Source organism: Protopterus annectens, chromosome 6.part0 (assembly GCF_019279795.1).
Source record: "Protopterus annectens isolate FY-2018-M chromosome 6.part0, PAN1.0, whole genome shotgun sequence".
In the NCBI taxonomy this organism is placed as follows: Eukaryota; Metazoa; Chordata; order Ceratodontiformes; family Protopteridae; genus Protopterus; species Protopterus annectens.
Window position 1 is genome coordinate 341,288,831 of NC_056737.1, and position 17,057 is coordinate 341,305,887.

Below are 17,057 nucleotides of genomic sequence, written 5' to 3' on the forward strand. Positions count from 1 at the left end.
GACATCACTGACAGTTTATGCTTTCCCACCTTTTCCTCTGCTGCCCAAAGTTCTATTGAAAACAAGAGCAGACAGACCAAAGATGATTCTCATTGCTCCGGACTGGCCAAGGCAACACTGGTACCCACTCCTGAGGAGCCTGACGCATTCGCCACCATGGACCCTGCCTCTAATGCCTCTTCTTCTGACTCAGCACGGCTTCAAAACTCTTCACAGCCAGCTAAAAACACTCAATCTAGCCGCATGGAAGATTCGTTAACATCACAACAGGCCCTACTCTCCAAGGAGGTGCAGGATGTCATTTTGGAGACCAGAAGGCCATCAACTAGAAAAGCTTACTCCGCAAAATGGAAACGTTTTTGTGTCTGGAATGAGAAAAAGGGCCAGGATCCTGGAAAACTAAATTTACCTCAAATACTACAATATTTGGCTGAACTGCTAAGCAGTGGACTTTCTTTCTCCTCCATCAAAATCCATGCCTCAGCCATTTCTGCAGAATACAACACTGATCCACCTTTATTCTCTCACCCTCTCTTAAGACAGTTCCTCAGAGGGGCTAAGAATTTAAGACCTCCAAGGAAACAACCAATACCTGCTTGGGATCTTAATTTCATTCTGGAAAAACTGACCTTGCCTCCCTTCGAGCCAGCTGCCTCGTCAGATTTGCAATATTTGTCCTGGAAAACAGCTTTCCTTCTGGCTATCACCTCAGCTCGTAGAGTTTCAGAACTACAGGCTCTCATGGCTGTCCAGCCTTTTATCATCTTCCATCAGGACAGAGTTTCCTTACGAACCAACCCTTCCTTTATGCCTAAAGTGGTATCCAGGGCAGCTTTAAATCAGGCCATGCATTTACCTACTTTTTATCCTAATCCTCAAAACAAAGGGGAGAGATTACTACATTCCTTGGACTTCCACAGACAACTGTGTTATTATTTGGACAGAACAAAGCCTTTCAGAAAATCAGAACAGCTCTTTGTGGCCTATGCAGTAGGAGCTCAAGGAAAACCAATTTCCAAACAGACAATCTCAAAATGGATAGCCCACTGCATACGCTTTTGCTATTCCTTTCATGGCAAAACTGTACCTACAGGCATTAGAACTCATTCCACAAGGGCCACAGCCACCTCTGCAGCCTTCCTCAGAGGAGTTCCTACCAAGGATATTTTGAAGCAGCCACTTGGAGTTCTGTGCATACCTTCTCCAAGCACTACAACCTACCATTATACTCCAAATCTAGAGCAGGCTTTGCCACTGCAGTCTTGTAGGGCATTTTGGCTCCTCCTAGTTCCACCTAGTGCCTACCACCCCTTTCTTAGCTTTGGGATTCTACCCATCTGTTATGACTGCAGCTGTATGCACGATGAACATAGTACAGATGTCCTTCAAGGATGCAACTGCAGTCCTGACATATGGGTTGTCCTGCCTCAGGCAGCCCTTCGTTCGGCCGGATTCCAAAGTCTGGGTCCGGCATCGGCTGAAGTCGCCCTTTCCCCGACGTCAGAGCGCCTGGGGTATAAAAGCGTCAGCCGACGCCATCTTCTTCAGTCTTTCTTGCCGCGCGGTGCCCGAAGCAGAAGCAGTTCGCAAGTGCCGGTCGGCCAGCTCCTGTGTTTTCAGCTACTGAAGTCTTCAAAAAAGCTAAGTACCCCGTTGGGGACCTTTTCTTGCCTCAGCCGATGTCAGATAAAATTGTAAAAGTTAATAATTGTTTAACTTGTGGGAAACAAATACCTCATAAGGATTTCCACTCTTACTGCTTACCCTGCCTAGGCCCAGAACACAATGTCTCGGCCTGTACAGCTTGTGCTTCTTTCAATAAACGCACTCTTAGGCGTCGGTCAGAGTTTGCACAGGATTATTTTGGGGAAGATTTCTGTTATATCATGCCGTCGGAGCTTCCGACAGCACATTTACCTAAAAAAAACGGAAGGATAAGGACTGACACCCGCGTTCCTCGGTCTCTGCCGACACAATGCTTAGGCCTACCGCGAGTGTCTCGGTCGGTCTCTTCTGAGCCGGTTTCACAACCGCTACAGACCGACGACACCGCCCCACCGGTTACTTCGGTACCGGAGGCCAGCTCTGTGCCTGTTTCTGTTCTCCCCTCTGAGACCGTAGCGCAGGATATTTCTGACACCCTTTCAATGGATAAGACTACTCCAGCACGTGGGGCTGCCAGGCCTCCAGTGTCTATGTCCATTAAGGCCTACACACGTGCTAAGGCTGCCAAACAGGCTAAGTCTCTCCCTCCAAGATCTGTTTCTCTGGGATCCACTTCTGGTTCTCAAATTTTAAGTTTAGCTGAGGACCTTATTTATTTAATTAGGGGTTCTCAGCCACATCCAGATAGAGGCTCTCAGCCGCCTTCTGTCAAGAGGCCTAGGGTTGAGCAGGTAGATCCCCAGTCCTCCGATGAGGCCTCAGGTGATTCTGCACATTCAAACTACCAGGAGGAGGCCTTCCCGGCCTACGAGGATTCTGATGTGGAGGAATCCATTCCCTCTGCTTCTCCTCCTGAGGAGTTTTCCTTTGGGGAAACGCTTAATTCCATGAGGGAACACTTCAAATGGCAAGGCCAAAAATACTCAGATTCTAGGAAAAGGTTAAGGGAATTTTTAAAGCTACCTCAGCATAGACCCTTAGCTATTCCTCCAGTTTTAAATGTTTTAGATGATGTGTACTTAGAATCTAGTGTTTCCCCTGACTCCCTCCCCCCTGCTCCTGTCAAGCCAGACAGGTACTACAGGGTCCCAGACACACATCAATTTCTGTACAAGGGCCATACTGCTGACCCTGAAACTATTTCTCAGGGGCCTAAAGGGGTTTCCTCCACTACTACTAAGAATCCACTTCCTTCGGAAAGAGATTCTAGGGCTTTAGAAAGGTGGGGCAAGAAAGTATATACATCTTCCACCCTTTCTATGCGAGCATTAAATTGTCAATTTCATATGATTCAGTATCAGGAATACATGTTGGATGACTTGCAAAAGAAATTGGCTACCGCTGAACCATTAGATAGAAAGGGGTTACAGGAATTGGTTCATAATACTCAGCAGGTTAGCAACCATTTCCTTCAGTGTGGATATGATGCATTGGAAGCTTCATGTAGAGCAGCAATGACAGGTGCGGTCATACGCAGACATGCTTGGTTAAAGGAACAAACATTGCCAGACCATGTGAAAATTAAGCTTTTGGACGCACCACTAGAGAAACATAAGCTATTTGGTGCTACTGCACAAGAGGTTTTAAAGAAAATAGAGGAAAAGGCAAAATCAGTGCAAACAGTCAAAGATTTCCTCCAGGTTCAGCCTCCAAGATTCAGCAGGAATTGGCCTTCTAAGCATTGGTCCTTTCCAGACACAGACAAATTTCAAAGAGGCAAAAACAGACGTGGCAGAGGTAGAGGGCAGACTCGAGGCTCCTACAGAGGACGTCAATGGCAGCCTCCGAACCAGAGAGGTGGGGCAGGACCTTCCACTGCTCCGCAGGGACAATCTTAATGACTTGACTTTGACTCCGCCATCCAGGGCTCAATTAGAAGCACCTTTGGGCGGAAAATTATCTTTATTCTCACAAAATTGGCACAATATTACAAAGGACAAATGTATACTGGACATAATAGACAAAGGATACAGATTACATTTTCATACACTACCAACAAGACATGGCAGGCCAAACCTGCCACCAAATCAAAGGGCAGAGGCACTCAAGCAAATAACAAACCTACTTCAAATAAGAGCAATAGAGAAGGTTCCTTCTGCAGAACAAGGCCAAGGATTTTATTCAAGACTGTTCCTTGTTCCAAGAAAAGAAAACCAATGGAGACCCATTCTGGACTTGTCCGCACTGAATACTTACCTTATTGTGCCAAAATTCAAAATGCTGACTTTACAGCAACTCCTTCCCATGCTGGGCAAGGGGTCTTGGCTGGTAACTATGGACCTCAAGGAGGCATACCTGCATGTCCCAATCAGACAAAGTTGCAGAAGATACCTCAGATTTCTTGCAGGCTCAGAGCATTATCAATTCTCAGCATTGCCCTTTGGCTTATCTACTGCGCCCAGAGTGTTCACGAAATGCCTGGCATCAGTAATTGCACATTGCAGACTTCAGGGGATACAAATATACCCTTACCTGGACGACTGCCTTATACAAGCGGACAGCCAACAAGCCTTGTTAAAAAACCTGGACTATGTCATTCACCTACTGCAGGCCTTGGGATACACAGTCAATATTCAGAAATCAAGTCTCATACCATCCCAACAAATACCTTTCCTGGGTGCCACACTGGACACAAACACCCAGATGGCGTTTCTGACAAAAGAAAAACAAAAACAATTACCAGAATACTTCAGAAAATTAGCAACACACACCCAGATGACTGCAAGGAAAATCCTGCAGGCCCTGGGTTACATGGCATCTTGCATTCTTCTGATTCCACACGCAAGGCTGCATATGAGGAAACTACAATGGTATCTAAAAATCTAAAAAGTCTATGGTCTCAACACAGCCACAGCCTGGAAGCATTGATCCCACTCATTCCATGCCTTCAAAAGGAATTTCTGTGGTGGGCTCAAGCAAGCCAGATAAACAAAGGTCTGCCTTTCAGCAAGCCTCATACAAGTCAAACCATAACAACAGACGCCTCAGACCATGGATGGGGGGCGCACATGGAGGGCAGATGCATTCAAGGACAATGGACACAAAGAAAAGCACCTGCACATCAACCAAAAAGAAATGCTGGCAGTGATACATGCAATCAAGGCCTTCGAAAAGTTCATGCATCAGGGCCATCTACTAATAAAGATTATGTGGTACATAAACAAGCAAGGAGGTACCCATTCCTACCCTCTTTGCAGACTGGCAATGAATCTCTGTGATATTTCCCTACAATTGAAAATGGAGCTACAATCCCAGTTTGTACCAGGGAAGGACAATGTTCTGGTGGACAGCCTAAGCAGAAACATCATGGATCCACATGAATGGATGTGCATCCAGACATTTTCTTACAAATAACTCAAGCATGGGGAAGGCCGGACATAGATCTTTTTGCCTCCCACCTCAATCACCATCTGAAAAAGTTTTGCACAAGGACATACCATCCTCAAGCATGGAAGGTGGACTCTCTCTCCTTCAGTTGGAACTCTCTAACACTATATGCCTTCCCACCTCTTCCTTTGATGACCAAGGTGTTACTAAAGATCAAGACAGAGCAACCAAAAGTCATACTGATAGCTCCAGACTGGCCAAGACAACACTGGTACCCACTGCTACGGAGCTTGACACGCACCAATCCGTGGCTCCTTCCTCAAAGGCCACTTCTTCTGACACAGCACAATTACAGGACACTACACCCCAGCTTGAAAACATTGAAGCTGACAGCTTGGAAGATTCCATGACTATTCCTCAGGATACACTTTCCAAAAGGGTAAAAGATATCATCCTGGAGGCGCACAGACCTTCCATTGGAAAAACATACTCAGCAAAATGGAAGAGATTTCTTATCTGGAACAGCAAAAAGGGTCAAGACCCATCAGTGATGAGCATTCCACAGATCCTAGAATATTTGGCTGAAATGCTCCACAATGGCCTTTCATATTCTTCCATAAAAATACATGCTTCAGCAATATTTGCCAAATATAACACTGATCCGCCTGTATTTTTTCACCCATTGCTAAGACAGTTTCTAAGAGGTATAAAGAACATCAACCCTCCAAGGAAACCACCAATGCCTGCATGGGACCTCAACTTCATGCTGGAAAAATTAACTCTTCCTCCCTTTGAACCAGCAGCATCTTCAGAGTTGAAATTTATGTCTTGGAAGACAGCTTTCCTTCTGGCAGTAACCTCAGCAAGAAGAGTCTCTGAGCTACAGGCCCTTATGGCAATACAACCATTTCTCATTTTTCATCAGGACAGAGTTTCTTTGAGAACCAATCCATCATTCATGCCAAAGGTGGTATCCAGGGTGTCCCTGAATCAAGCTATTCACCTGCCTACCTTCTTTCCCAATCCTTAAAATAAAGGAGAGAGACTTCTGCACACCTTTGACATACACAGACAGTTGCGCTACTACTTGGACAGAACAAAGTCTTTCAGAAAATCTGGCCAGCTTTTTGTAGCTTGCGCTGCTGGATTGCAAGGAAAAGCAATTTCCAAACAGACAATTTCTAAATGGATTGGAAATTGCATTTGATTCTGCTACTTTTTCATGGAAAAACTGTGCCAGCTGACATCAGGCCACATTCCACCAGAGCTACAGCCACCTCCACAGCCTTTTTAAGAGGAGTGGCAACAAAGGACATTTTAGAAGCTGCTACATGGAGCTCCGTGCATACATTTTCCAAACATTACAACCTGCCTTTATATTCCAGATCCAGAGCAGGGTTTGCTTCTGCCGTCCTGCAGGGCATTTTAGCTACACCATCTTTGTCTTAGTGCCTACCACCCCAAGGTTGGCTATGATATTCAACCCATATGTCAGGACTGCAGTTGCATCCTTGAAGGACATAGTACAGTTTTGTACCTACCATAAATGTAGATGTCCGATAGGTATGCAACTGCAGTCAGGTTTTCCCTCCCACCTACCCCTCTGTGGTATTCTTTTGGGTTTCTACCCCTCATTTTAGCTACCTGGGGTAATCTTTTATAGTGTATTTGTTTTTATGTTGTTGTACTTGTCTGGAATTTTTTCTCTATTTTCAAAATTTAGCCTTCCTTAGAGGGCACCTGGCATCTGGGGCAAGAAACACTGAAGAAGATGGCGTCGGCTGACGCTTTTATACTCCAGGCCCTCTGACGTCGGGAAAAGGGTGACTTCAGCCGACGCCGGACCCAGACTTTGGAATCCGGCCGACCGAAGGGCTGCCTGAGGCAGGACAACCCATATGTCAGGACTGCAGTTGCATGTCTATCGGACATCTACATTTATGGTGGGTACAAAACTGTACTTTTTGTACCTACCATAAATGTAGATGTTCGAGTGTAGACACTGCTGCAGTCCAGGTTACCCTCCCTCCTTCCCCTCTTACTGGCTGGTACGTATCTATGTCTTCTACCCTTACTACCTATGGGGAGTATTTGCTGGTAACTGAAAGTTGTTGTTTGCTTTTCTTATGTATGTTTTATTAGCAATTGCCTACATATTTAGAGGCACCTGACATCTGGGGCAAGAAACACTGAAGAAAATGACGTCGGCTGGTTCCTTTATACCCCTGTCGTACTGACGTCAGGGAAGAAGCGACGACAACCGACGCCGGACCTAGACTTTGGAATTCGGCCGACCGAGGACCCGCCTGACGGCAGGAGAACCCATCTGTTATGACTGCAGCTGTATTAGCACTCGAACATCTACATTTATGGTAGGTACAAAACTGTGCTTTCTTTTCCTTGAGGGACTGGACAGTACTAACTGACCCATTCTGGATATCCCTTAGAGAGCATAACCCTTCATCAGCCATGTACAGATCTGACAGAGGCAAACCCAAATTCCAGGTTTTGTTTTGAACTCAAGTCACGCTAGATACATGGTTCTTTGAGAGGCTTATTCAGTGACTAGGATTTCCAGTTCAAGAATTTAGAAGTTCTGACGATTCATTTGTTAATTGACTTTTTTTGCTTGTAAAAAGTAATTGTTAAAGTGCTATATTGTATATGGATTAAATGTCAGATGTAGTCAGTGTCTCTCAAAGTGGGTAGCATACACTGTTTTTATGTTTGATTATACTGCAGTAAACGTTCTATATTTCTGTTATGCTTTTACATTGTTTTCTGTTTTTTCATAGGGCACATTATCCAGGAACTTACACTGTGAACGATGCTCTGAAAACAGGGAAGAAGTTGTGGTCCTCTGAGGATTACAGTACCTTTAATGATGAAGTTGGTGGAGGATGCTGGGCTCGAATCCTGAACCAGAACTATGTCAACGGCAACATGACCTCGTAAGAATGTGGAAGCCATCTTGTCAGAATTGCCTTGTCCTGAGTAGGTCTGGAGAGTAGTTCTGCTGATCACTTTAGTGAGGAGTGGGATGCTTTCCTTGCATGGTGTTGAATAAGTGGATAGTCAGTTGTGCATTAGTTTTCATAATGATTGCATTGAAACTTGCAGCAGCTCAATGAAAAAGCTTTGACCCTCAGTGGTATCCTGTTTTTAAATGTCTTAAATGACAGATGGTAATTCTGTTCTATAGTTTGGCCACTTGTTTTTAGTACACCTCTTCAGTGGCAATTACTGCATGCTTGTGAACTAACATGATTCAACCTGTAATCCTGGGTTTGATTCCCTCTGTCTCTGTTTACCTAAGTCTAAGTCAGTCAGGCGGTATTCCAAGGCCTTCTCTGAAAATATGCCTCAGCCAGCTAGACAGCCTGACTAACAAAAATAAATAAGTCAGACTTGTAAAAATGTAAACACTGCAAGAAATTCCAAAAACTCCAAAAACTCCAAAGCAGTGCAAGTCAAATTGCCCAAAACACGACCTCTTTCCACACAGATGCAGGAAACAGTTTTATTAAGCTTTAACAATGCTTTTCGTTGTTTACAAAAAGCAACTTCTTCAGATAAAAACATTTTAAAACACTGGGGTTTAAATTCCTCTCCTTCCTATCACATGTTTAAAAACAGTAATATGAGTGGCTGTCCATTTCTTTCTTAGAAAGCAAACTTCACCTCCCTTCAAATAAAACGAACAGTTCTACTATATTGTAAACCTCAAGGAACATTAGTTGCATACATAAGCCTACCTAATGAATAAATAAAAACTTTTCTAAAAAATGTTTACAAAAAATATTTTCTTTAAAAATATTGTATTGTGAAATGAAATGGCGATTTGACTTGCACTGCTTTGGCGTTTTAGGAATTTCTAAAAATAAGTGCATGACTTCATTTTCTATGAGTCTTGAAATGGAAAGTGGTATCTTTGAGGAGCAAGCTGAATTTGTTTAACTGGAATTTAACTAGTGACATTAAATTCTGTCTTTGGGGTCTGCATGAATAGTTGCTGCCTCAAGCTTCTGTAAAGATGGTTAATAATGTTGTTGCAAATAGCTCAAAAGAAAACCACATTAGGGCATTATTGCTAGGGATTTCTCACCATATGTGGTAGCTGCCTTGTTTTGCTTTCCTGTAAAACTTCTAGATTTTTCTTTGCCAATTTACCTACAGACATTTTTTCCTGTCTCATTACATAGATATATTTTGAAATGGATTTAGCCATTAGCCATGTCCTTGATGGCTGTTTAATTTAAAGCTCTTTTGAATGCAGCATTCATGATCTATACAGCTTTTCATGTTGGCTTCATTTGCAGGGGGTAGAGCAGGTATCTTGCAACTTAACAGCCAAGTCCTTAAGTCACTGCCTAGTACATGGGAAAATCCCTACTGCAGTGACCACATTCAGGCTGTGTGGAAGCCTGCCAAATGCATACTATTTAGCAGTTTATCTGTCACACAGGTGTCCGAATAGAATAGTATTGGCATCATTTTAAACCCTAAATGATGGGAAGGTGCTCCATTGCTTTATATAGTTATTCTGTTCTGTTTTTTGTAACAGGCATGTTGTTTTCTAAAGCCGTTCTGTGAATTCCTAGCCATACTGTGGGTCTATATTAATTTGTTGAACTAATAGTAGTGAACGATTGTTCATCAAACACAAACCAGTGAACATTGAACGTGCACCTCAGCAGACGTTTTTCTAAGGGAAGGGAGTTACTTGGCCAGCATTAGGAAATTGGCCCCTTCCCTACTGTAGTGTGATCTCAGAGTGAGTATATATAAGTAGGGAGGTGTGGAGGGCATAGCCCCCCTACCTTGGTGTGTTTGATATAATGTAGATTTTGTTATGGTTGGTGTTGGGGACAAGTAATTCCCCTCCCTTAGAAAAACATTCGCTGAAGTGAGCTTTTGATGAATGGCAATTTGCTGGAATTAATTTTGATGAATTAATATAGATCCCTATACTGTTAGTATAAAAGGAAAAATAGGGGAGCAGTTGCAAAATAAATGTATGGTTTAAAATATTGTACGATTGTATGATTTGTTTTACTAGGAATATCCATGGCAGCATGATGCAAGTATGGAGGCTTGCTTCCTGCTAAAACAAAACTACAGTAATAAGGCAGAAGAATTGCTTTTTAATGAGGAAAATTAAATGTGCAGCAGTGCATCATTTACAAAAACTTTGTTGTTCAAACATTTTAAATTTTCTGCTGGGAGAAGCAGTAGAAAGTGAACAAGGAATTTTAAAATAGATTGTCGAGCTTCTGCCTGGTACTCTTGGGCTGTATTACTTTACTGTGCATTACATACTGCAGCCTGGTCTGTTTATCCATGGTTAACCCACAAATGGCAGATTTTATTAATGAGGGTAAAGCTTTCATGAATAAACAACAATGAGAACAGGTAAACTGGCACGTCCAGTGAGGCCCATTGCAGATTGTCACTGTTATTTGTAAGACTTGCTTAAAAACAATGGGTGGGTTTATAAACATAGCATCCCAGAATGTAGGGCTTTTACAAATTAAAAGTTACTGTTATACTATGAAAGAATTCCGAAATACTGTAAATAAGTCCCAGTATGTGGTCTTACCCCATTGTGCGGGCACAGTATGCTGTGCACAGAGTACCTGTTCAAATGCCCTTCCAAATACTGTCCATTGTTCAAAAAGCTTGTTAAAACTATATGGGACCAGAACCATGTACCAGCAGTTATACAATCTGTAAATGAACACATATTTATCCTGTTAGGTTGATGTCTTGCAGTAGCTGAACAGTAACATCAATGGCAATTGCATAGAAACCTAAACAATGTAATGATTTATGTGGTAGCATAATTTTGTACCCTAAACTGTTAAAACCACACTTTGTTCCTTCCTCAGCAATGATGCAATGGTTCTTCAGCCAAAGGGAGCATTTGCTTAGGTGGATCCCAGCATTACAATTTTATACTAATATACCATGCACTGTAGTCTTAGCAGTGAAGAGTGAAATGTTTAAAAATCTCTGCCTGTCAAGTCTGTAGAAAAGTGAGGTGATTCTGGACCAGCACTTCCACAGCAGGATCTGCACTTTGCACAGATCTCATCAGTGGACCACGCAGATACAGTACCTGTGACTGTCAGCCATTAGAATAAAAAGTGTTGACTATTGTAACATAGCCAGAAAGTACCCCCTCAATACCCAGAACATCATGCACACTCCTTAGAGACTGCATAATGTTGTTGCTTGTCCATGATTTCAAAAGTACGCATACTTTCTTGAATGAATCTTTTTGCTCTCAGGCCTGGGGGCAGGCAACATCATGCACTGTAAAAACAACCAAAAATATGTTGTAAATATAAACAAACAACAAAAGGCTACTGACCCACCATAAGATTTTATTAAATTCTAGTGCCTCTGTGCATAAGCCTTCAAGGAGTAATAAAAGAAATGAAAAAACACACTTTTGTACAAGTTTAAAAAAACTATTAAAAATTATACTTTAATTTAAACAAAAATCACTTTTTTAATTAAAAAAATAAACTAAATTAAACGCTTCCAGTTGCACCCTGTGTTCAAACCCTCTGGTACTGAAGTGTCATATTTTAAAACATGTATAGTTTCTTTATACAATAATTTTCTTTAAGTAGATTACCCCCACCAAATTTAACCCTCAGTTGTTATTAAATGGTACCCTGTAATAATAAAGCATTCCTCTGGTGATTACTATTTAAAGTGCATAGCAACTAAACTTTCTACTCTGTTATTCTATGTCTCTAATATGTTCCTGCAACCTACACTTAAAAGCCCTTTTACTCTCCCCAGTATAAAATAAATTACATGGACATTTAAGGGCATAAGTAATACCCTCTGTATTACATGAAAATGTCTTAATCTGGAAAAATTGATAGTTATTAATCCTATCAAAAACCCTTGCTACTTGTTTATGACTACAGTACCTGGGAAGGTGCCAGCCACTAGATTCCCCAAATGTATATTCATTTGATCATTAGGAAGAACAAAATAACTGTAAACTAATATGTCTCCTATATTCCATCCCTGTTTATAAGATATTAGGGATGTATTATTAATTAACTTACAATAATCCTTTTGTCTTGTCAAAATTTGCCAATAATAATTCAATAAATTAATCACTTTATCTGTAAAAATATTATATGTTGCAACAAAATGAATAATTTCTCATAAGTCTGTTTTAACCCTCAAAGTTCTCCTAATTTGTGTTTGTATCCCTTTTCTTCATCTATAATCCTCCTAAGTGAATTCATCACCAAATGTTTCTCATAACCTCTCCTAATAAACTTATTAATAGTTTGTTCAACTTCGCTATAAAAATTCAACTCATCAGTACAAAGTCTCCAGAGATATAATAATTTTGCAGTAGGTAATAAAGAAATTAGGTGTGGAGGATGGCAACTATTCCCGTGTAAATATTGCCCGCCATCTGTTGATTTCCCGTGTATTGTTATTTTTATTTGTCCACTCTTCATCCCCTCTAATTTTAAATCCAAAAAGGAAACGGATTTTACTGTTTATAAACCAGCAAATGTAAAATCATATCTGTTCAAATTATTAACAAAATTATCAACTTCATTCATACTGCCGTTACAAATAAATATTAAAATGACCTATCTGTGTAAAATAATTAATAACATGTACATTCGTAAAACTATGTCCCTGTAAATATTCCATATAATAGTCCCATAACTAAATTAGAGTACATAGGAGCAAACTGAGCTTCCATAGCCATATCTTGTATCTGATGATAAAATTCATTATTAAAGGTAAAAAAATTATTAGTAAGATAATAAGATAAAAGTATAGTAGCTCAGTCGCATAATTAGAGACAAAACTATCACCCAAGAAATAATTTAAAGCCTCTGTTCCATGAACATGTATAATATTCGTATACAAACTTTTAACATCGAGGGACACCCAATACATGTCTTCAGTCCATTTGACTCCTGTTATTTTATTTAAAAAATCAGTAGTATCTTTTATATACAAAGACAATTTCATTACATGAGGATAAAGATAGCCATGTAAAAAGAAACCTATATTAACAAAAAATTTTTTTTTCGTAGAGATAATAGGACAACCTAGTGGGTCAACTAAATTTTTATGCATTTTGGGTAAGCAATAGAAAGTAGCAATGCTACACCCCTGAATATTGAATTTCTTATCATCCCTACTGAAATAGCCTAGCTTATACCCCTTTTCTAACTATTTTTGATATTGTTTAATCACCTCATCATACATTCTTTATTAACTTTTTTTAATAGTAGTTTCTCCCCGGGCCTCCACTGAAAATGGGCTCTTTTAGGCCCAGTGGACTTATCCTGGTAAACAAATGCAATAAATAAATAAAGACCAATAAAATGAACTCTTCCCAGTCAATTTGTCATATATGCTGGGCTGTTTTTAAGTTCTCTGTAATAGATTATTCTTACTCCTAGTCCAGTGTCGTTTGGTACTTCTTGCCTCCCCAGTATGTTACACAAAAAGAAATTTTAAGCACTTTAGAATAAATAATGTAGCAAATTCTTTTTGTATTACTACGTGAGGCAGAGCTGTATTGTTCTGGCTGTTAACTTTTGGTTTAGTTCTTGGCTTTGTGACCATGAAGTCCTTTTCCCATTTATTTTTATCCTTCCATTCCCAAACATCCTAGGACAGCAGGCGAGGGAAGTGAGTGCTGGAGATCATGGCCGTCATCTAACAGGAGTGTGGATATGTTTGTGTACTGAGAATTTGCTTCTCTTATCACTGGGATTCACGGTGCAGTGTTTTCTGTGCTAGACTCCTTGTAAGGACATGCTTCTGTACATCCTTAATGTCCAGCTGTCGTACATATTCACTCACTGGCAGGCTTCCTGTCCCTGATCCCCACACTAAAAAAAAATCAGTAGTTTGCTTTCTGTATGTGAATCTCTTGTAGTGGAACTCTTCAGACACTCTCCTAATGGGCTGCTTGAGCCAACACTAGCCGTTTTCCCAAACCTTCTTAGTTTCCTCCTCCTATGCCCAGGTTACTAATTGAACCCACATCATCTGGGGCATAGTCAGGGCATCTTTCCTTCATGCCATTGAGCTGGCATGTTCTGGCTGTGTTGTCACTAAATAGTCCCAGTGCAGTCATAGTCATCAACCTCCTTCTTCCCATTTTCTACATGGGGTTGTGTTAACTGTCGCCATGTCTCTCAATTCAGTGTCACACTCCTGCCTTTTTCAACAGTCATGCCTGACTGTCACAGATCTTCTCTCGCACAATCCATCTACCTCTTTGCTGGACTTCCTTATTTCCTCTTACCATCTTCCTCGCTGTCCATATCTTCACCAGACTGTCTTCTGCTTTTCTGCACATATATCTGAACCACCGGAATCGGTTCTGATCTTTTCTGCAACTGGGAGCTACTTTGGTTTCTGCTCTTTTGTCCTCATTTCTTCTGTCCCACAGTGTGCATCCTACCACCCTTCTCAGACGCTTCATTTCCATCACATCTAGCTTTCTCATCTGCTCTGCTTTTACTGTGCCCAGGTTTATGTACCATACAGTAGTACAAACATGTTACTTTTCAGCTTCTTTGGCATTCTTCTTCTGTCATATACTATACCTGACACACTATGCCAGTTGGCTACAGCCCCTCTGAGTCTAGCTTTGACCTCTTCATTCAGACTTCTCTTCTCCTCATCCACCCCTCCCAGATGCTTGAAGCTGTTAACTTGTTCCACTGTCTTCCCTTCTATCTCAGTTCTCAACTTCTGATTTCCCCAATTTTTTTGCCATTAACACTGTCTTGTCTGTACTTAGTTTCATCCCATGTGCCTTCACTTTTGCATTCCATTCCCATATCCTTTGCTGAAGCTCTCGCTCAGAGTCTGCCTGCAGTGCCACATCATCTGCATACAGCAGTTTTGTTGATTTGTCCACTCTGACTTGTTTGCTAATGTAGTCCATCACCAGTATAAACAACAGTGGGCTCAGAGATGAACCCTGGTGCACACCCATTGCCACTGGGAACTCTTCTGTGATGCGAGACCGAACACTGTTCGTACTTGAGTCATTGGGTCCTTGTACATGGCCTGCAGTAATTCTACCAATGTTTCTGGAACTTTGAACCACCACAGGACTGGCGAAATCAGCTTTCTAGGGATCTTGTCGTATGCTTTCTCAAGTCTAGGATTGCCCAGTTGGACTATTTCCTCATATTCAAGCTTTTTCTCAACTGTCATTGTAAACATTGGGTCAGTTGTGCTGCATCCTAATCTGAATCCAAACTACTCCTCTCCCATCTTTCTTTCTACAACTGTGTGTATTTGTTTATCACTCTGCCTCTCCAGAACTTTCATGCATTGTGACAGGAGTTTGATAGCTCTGTACTGCCCACAGTTGCGGATGTCCCCTTTGTTCTTGTACACTAGCATCAGTATGTTTATTCTTCAGTCATCTAAAATATGCCTTTCTCTCCACACTGCTATGAGTACCCTTAGGAGCCATTTCTCCTCAATCTCACCCAGCAACTTTATCATATTTAGCTTGCTGCTTTCCCTGACTTCATTTTCCTTAGTGATGTTCTTACTTCTAGGGTGGGCTCCTCCTCTTCCCTCATCGTAAGCTGTATCTGGGGCAGTACAGCTTCTGTGGGATTGTGTTCATTTAGCATCTGCCGGAAGTACTCCTATCTGCCTTTTTTGTCCTGTGGACTGGTGAGCAGGTTGTTGCTGGCATCAGAAATGAAGGCTGTTTGACTGTCTTCTTTATCTTTCTGTCTTTATCTTGCAACCTGATATAGTTTATTTGTGCCATCTACTGAGTTATTTTCCAGAAGCTGGTAGAGTGCCTCCGGTACCCTGTTCTTTGCTATTGCAACTCCTTTCTTAGCTTCTTTGTCAGCTAACAGGTATTCCTTCCTAACCTATTCCATCTTTTCTATTTCCCACTTTTTTTCTGCACTCCCCCTTTCTTTTGATGACTTCTAGGACTTCTGCATTCCACCACCAACTTTCCTTACAACCTTATTCCATACCTGGCTTGGACAGCCCTCACACATGCTGCTTTCAAATGCTGCCATTCTTCAAGTCCACCTATTTCCTCCTCTTGCTAGAGCTGCTAGCTCTAGATTAGTGCAAGAACCCTGAATAATTCTTTGTATTGCTGTGCTTTCCCTCCAGTCAACTTCCAGGTCTTCAGCCTAGTCTCTTTCAAACTTAGAGCCTTCTCTGACCATTGTTTGCAGCTGATTGTGGGAACCAGTGGTTTATGCTGTGGGCTGACTGTTTCACTGGGGATGACTTTGCAATCACTGATTCTACTCTAGTTCCCTCTCCTTACTAGGAGGAAGTTTTCCTGAGTTATATATTGGTTATTCTTGTATGGGATCTTGTGACTGTTTGCCTTTTTGAACCATGTGTTGGCTACTGTCAAGCCATTTGCCAGATAGAAGTCTAAAATGGCCTCTCCTTTTTTCCTGTTGCCTCACCCATGTGGACCCAGAACAGGATAGGAGAACTGCTTGTCTGTCCCATTGTGTGCAGTGTGTGCATTCAGGTCACCCATTATCAACACCAATTAATTTTGTCCTGCTGTATCTAGTAGGTCTTGCAACTGCTGTATGAATGCACTGTTTCTCGCTATCACAACTCCTGCTGTGGGGCATAGGTTGAGATTATGGACACTGTCTTACTTCACTGGGGTCTAATTGACATGATTCTGTCATTAATATCCCTTACTGCCTTCTGAAGCCTTTCTTTCACCACAATTCCCACAGCATTTCTAGCATATCCTCTTGTGTAGTAGACTCTGGATCCCAAGCCAAGTGTCCTTGCTGCACTGCCCTTCCATCTTGTCTTTTGGATACGTAGTGTGTCCAGCCTATTCCATACCATCATGTCATCCACTTCCAGGCTTTCAGTGAACCAACATTGAGTGTAGCAATTTAGTTCATATCTGGCAGGCTTTTGCTCAACAGAACTGTCTCAGGTAAACCAGGCTGGGTATCTGGACACTGACCATCCAGTAGCTTATTGGCTCAGGACTACTGGGCTTTATGGCAGGCACA

General features: G+C 41.7%; 1 protein-coding gene across 1 annotated transcript in view; it reads left to right on the forward strand.

The window, feature by feature from the left end:
• LOC122804310 (galactocerebrosidase-like) overlaps positions 1–17,057 on the forward strand; it is a 553,356-nt gene that overhangs the window by 199,055 nt on the left and 337,244 nt on the right. Inside the window, exon 8 of the mRNA XM_044074101.1 lies at positions 7,788–7,943. Within this exon, the coding sequence (XP_043930036.1) occupies positions 7,788–7,943 (156 nt within the window). The remainder of the gene's footprint in view (positions 1–7,787; positions 7,944–17,057) is intronic.